The following is a 4,649-nucleotide window of genomic DNA, read 5'->3' on the forward strand; positions in this document are numbered from 1 at the left end:
GATGGCATCAGTCAGTTGTGATGCGATCGATGTGAGGGATTTGAAATGGTGTATGACAGAGGTAGTCATACACTGAGTGTACAAAACATTAGGAACATTTCACGGTCAACAGTTTTCCGTGCGTCTCAACAATTGTCCACCACCCAAAGGACATCCAGCCAACTTAGGGGTGGCAGGTAGCCTAATGGTTAGAGCGTTGGACTAGTAACCAAAAGGTTGCTAGATCGAATCCCCGAGCTGACAAGGTGACAATCTGTCGTTCTGTCCCGGAACAAGGCAGTTAACCCACTGTTCCCCGGTAGGCCGTCATTGTAAATAAGAATTTGTTCTTCACTGCCAAGTTAAATGAACAAAATAAAAACTTGACACAACAGTCAAGCATCGCTGTGGAACACATGAGACTCTGTGGAGTCCATGCCTCGTGGAGTCCATGCCTCGTGGAGTCCATGCCTCGTGGAGTCCATGCCTCGTGGAGTCCATGCCTCGTGGAGTCCATGCCTCGTGGAGTCCATGCCTCGTGGAGTCCATGCCTCGTGGAGTCCATGCCTCGTGGAGTCCATGCCTCGTGGAGTCCATGCCTCGTGGAGTCCATGCCTCGTGGAGTCCATGCCTCGTGGAGTCCATGCCTCGTGGAGTCCATGCCTTGACTAACTGAGGCTGTTCCGAGGGACAAAAGGGAGACTCAATATTACAAGGTGTTCCTCATTTTTGGGGAACTCAGTGTATATTCTCAACACATTAAGAATGCTGAAATGAATATCAGAGAATTCTTCAGAGTACTTGATTTATTTAAACAGCTGCAGATTGAGAACATGTACACAACCTATTAATATATATCTATATCAGTAGAATAGACCTAGTTACAACCCATCAATATCTATGTAAGTAGAATAGACCAAATTACAACCCATTAATATATACATCAGTACAGTAGAATAGACCTAGTTACAACCCATTAATATCTATATCAGTACAGTAGAATAGACCTAGTTACAACCCATTAATATCTATATCAGTACAGTAGAATAGACCTAGTTACAACCCATCAATATCTATATCAGTAAAATAGACCTAGTTACAACCCATTAATATCTATATCAGTACAGTAGAATAGACCTAGTTACAACCCATTAATATATATATCAGTATAGTAGAATAGACCTAGTTACCACTCATTAATATCTATATCAGTAGAATAGACCTAGTTACAAACCTTTAATATCTATATCAGTAGAATAGACCTAGTTACAACCCATCAATATATATATCAGTAGAATAGACCTAGTTACAACCCATTAATAGATATACCAGTAGAATAGACCTAGTTACAACCCATTAATATATATACCAGTAGAATAGACCTAGTTACAACCCATTAATATCTATATCAGTAGAATAGACCTAGTTACAACCCATTAATATCTATACCAGTAGAATAGACCTAGTTACAACCCATTAATATATATACCAGTAGAATAGACCTAATTACAACCCATTAATATATATACCAGTAGAATAGACCTAGTTACAACCCATTAATATATATACCAGTAGAATAGACCTAGTTACAACCCATTAATATCTATACCAGTAGAATAGACCTAGTTACAACCCATTAATATATATACCAGTAGAATAGACCTAATTACAACCCATTAATATATATACCAGTAGAATAGACCTAATTACAACCCATTAATATATATACCAGTAGAATAGACCTAATTACAACCCATTAATATATATATACCAGTAGAATAGACCTAATTACAACCCATTAATATATATATACCAGTAGAATAGACCTAATTACAACCCATTAATATATATATACCAGTAGAATAGACCTAGTTACAACCCATTAATATCTATACCAGTAGAATAGACCTAGTTACAACCCATTAATATATATACCAGTAGAATAGACCTAGTTACAACCCATTAATATATATACCAGTAGAATAGACCTAATTACAACCCATATATATCCATTTATACATTAATTGAATCATATGAACCACTCTTTCACAGGATGTTTGAAGTTTTCAACGGCTTTATAAAATATAAAATAGGTTACTGAATAGTTACATGTCAAATATGTTTACAGTTATAGAAAAATAAACAATTAGTATATCCTAAACCTAGTACATTACACTGAACCTAATCCATACCAATCTCAGATAGGGTACAGACATGCATGACAAGGTTTGCGTCACTAATGGCAACCTATTCCCTTTAAAGTGCACCAACAAGGGTTGAGGTGTTAGGGGGTGATGGTGGTTGATGACATCATCGTCGTCTTGGCAGTAGTCGATCTGCTCTCAATTTTGGTCACATGACTCTGGACCCAGGCTTCAGAAGGGTCAACACAAAATGTCTTCCCTTTCTTTGTGGTGAAACTGCAACAGATACACAACACATTGTCTCTCAGAACATCCAGTCTGTAATATGAACGGCTCCATCTTGTCTTGTACAGTGTAGCCTGGATGTAGCCTGGTTCCAGGTGTGTTTGTGCTATCATATCAACTCCTTGTCACTCCTGGTCCTGTTTGGCATGACAAGGAGTTGACGTGAAGTCACAAACAGATCTGGGACCAGGCTAGCCCAGATGTTTACAGTTTACAGTAGACTATGCTTACTTACATCAGTGCTTTGCGAGGGCAGCTACTGGAGGTTGTTCTGAGAGAAACTACATGTTGAAGAGGGATCCTCGCGCTGAATTTCATACAGCATTCAGGTGCCATTTCCAACGCGATGACACCTGTAAACAAACCACAGTTAACATAAAGATCTCCAGGTGTGTCTCCAACAGCGTATTAAATAGTATTGCTACACACACACACACACACACACACACACACACACACACACACACACACACACACACACACACACACACACACACACACACACACACACACACACACACACACACACACACACACACACACACACCTGCAGACGTCGTATGGAGGGAGCAGAGCAGTCCCAGGAGGAGGAGAGCAGTCAAGGTCTTCATGGTTCAGAGATGGTTGAGATGCTGAAGATTGTATTGTCTGAGATATTCTCTGATGTTCTGGTCTCTGATGTTGTGATATCTGATGTTCTGGTCTCTGATGTTCTGGTCTCTGATGCTCTGGTCTCTGATGCTCTGGTCTGGTTCAGTGTCAGAAGTCTAGCTGATGCTCTGGTTCTATGTCTGAGGTCTGATCTGACCTGTCTTTTATACAGAGAGCTGGTCCATCAGACCCATTGCCAATTGACGGGGGAATCTCCCCTCTATTCCTTCATTCACTCTGAATATCTTTCTAAGAACCAACATGCTGCCCTTCAGGTTCCTCTTCCTCAATTCTCTGTAACTCTGTTTCCTCCAGGATGTTCAGCAGCGCTGCTATTTTCTGAAATACTCAGAATACATTTACTGGAGATTTGCATATCAAAGGAAGGATATTAAAGTGGACTATATACTATATGATACAATATTTCATCAAATACAAGAACAATTAAGATTCAATTAAGTTCTCTACATCATAACCAACTAGTTTGTAAGTAATTATTGAAATCAACTATGTGTCTTTCAACTTTTAAATGCAGATTTTAGGATGTGGGCATTTTGATTAAAAACCTGTAGCACACTGTTAACCTTTACATCATAGTGAAGTTAAATCATAGAATCTATTTCTATCAATTCATCTCAGATTTAGTGTGGTGTGGTTTGTGTCTCCCCTCAGTCTGGATGGTTGGTGGTTCGCTCCCTGGTCGAGTCATAACAAAAGCATTCTACAGTTGCTATGTCCAGTTGCTATGTCCATCATTGGACTAATAAATTCATGATATATACACGCATTGATTCTTGAAGAATATAACTTCTAAATGCTCCTTGAGGTTAGTTGAACTGTCATAACCCTTCAGCACCCAGAATATAAGCTTATTTTACTATCATGTAAAACATAGTGAATGTAAACACCCACTGTATATCCTGAGAACATGGGTAAAACTATAATGTTGACAACATGGATGGTCAGTCCTTCCATCTGTAGCTCTGTCTATGAATGTGAGAGTGGTGACATTTATCCAAACCCATCCCTGGCTTTTCACAAAAACAAGGACAGGAAATGTTTTGTTGTACTATGGGCAGTTATGGACCGGACAAGACTACTGTACTCTCCCTACACTCACACCAACTTCACTAGACTCCTGTACTCTCCCTACACTCACACCAACTTCACTAGACTACTGTATCTCTCCCTACACTCACACCAACTTCACTAGACTCCTGTACTCTCCCTACACTCACACCAACTTCACTAGACTACTGTACTCTCCCTACACTCACACCAACTTCACTAGACTCCTGTACTCTCTCTACACTCACACCAACTTCACTAGACTCCTGTAATGTAATCTCCCTACACTCACACCAACTTCACTAGACTCCTGTACTCTCCCTACACTCACACCAACTTCACTAGACTACTGTACTCTCCCTACACTCACACCAACTTCACTAGACTACTGTATCTCTCCCTACACTCACACCAACTTCACTAGACTCCTGTACTCTCCCTACACTCACACCAACTTCACTAGACTACTGTATCTCTCCCTACACTCACACCAATTTCACTAGACTCCTGTACTCTCCCTAC

The 4,649-nt window shown here is 40.0% G+C and overlaps 1 protein-coding gene across 1 annotated transcript; it reads right to left on the reverse strand.

The window, feature by feature from the left end:
* Window positions 1-1,830: 1,830 nt before the first annotated feature.
* Window positions 1,831-3,450, reverse strand: LOC135529905 (C-C motif chemokine 13-like). The gene is made up of 3 exons (XM_064958310.1): window positions 2,956-3,450; window positions 2,644-2,761; window positions 1,831-2,399 (listed from the first exon to the last, which is right to left on the reverse strand). Exons 1-3 carry the CDS (start codon window positions 3,017-3,019, stop codon window positions 2,264-2,266), a joined length of 318 nt encoding a protein of 105 aa, XP_064814382.1. The 5' UTR covers window positions 3,020-3,450; the 3' UTR covers window positions 1,831-2,263.
* Between the last annotated feature and the right edge of the window lie 1,199 nt (window positions 3,451-4,649).

Source organism: Oncorhynchus masou, unplaced genomic scaffold (assembly GCF_036934945.1).
Source record: "Oncorhynchus masou masou isolate Uvic2021 unplaced genomic scaffold, UVic_Omas_1.1 unplaced_scaffold_1208, whole genome shotgun sequence".
NCBI lineage: Eukaryota > Metazoa > Chordata > Actinopteri > Salmoniformes > Salmonidae > Oncorhynchus > Oncorhynchus masou.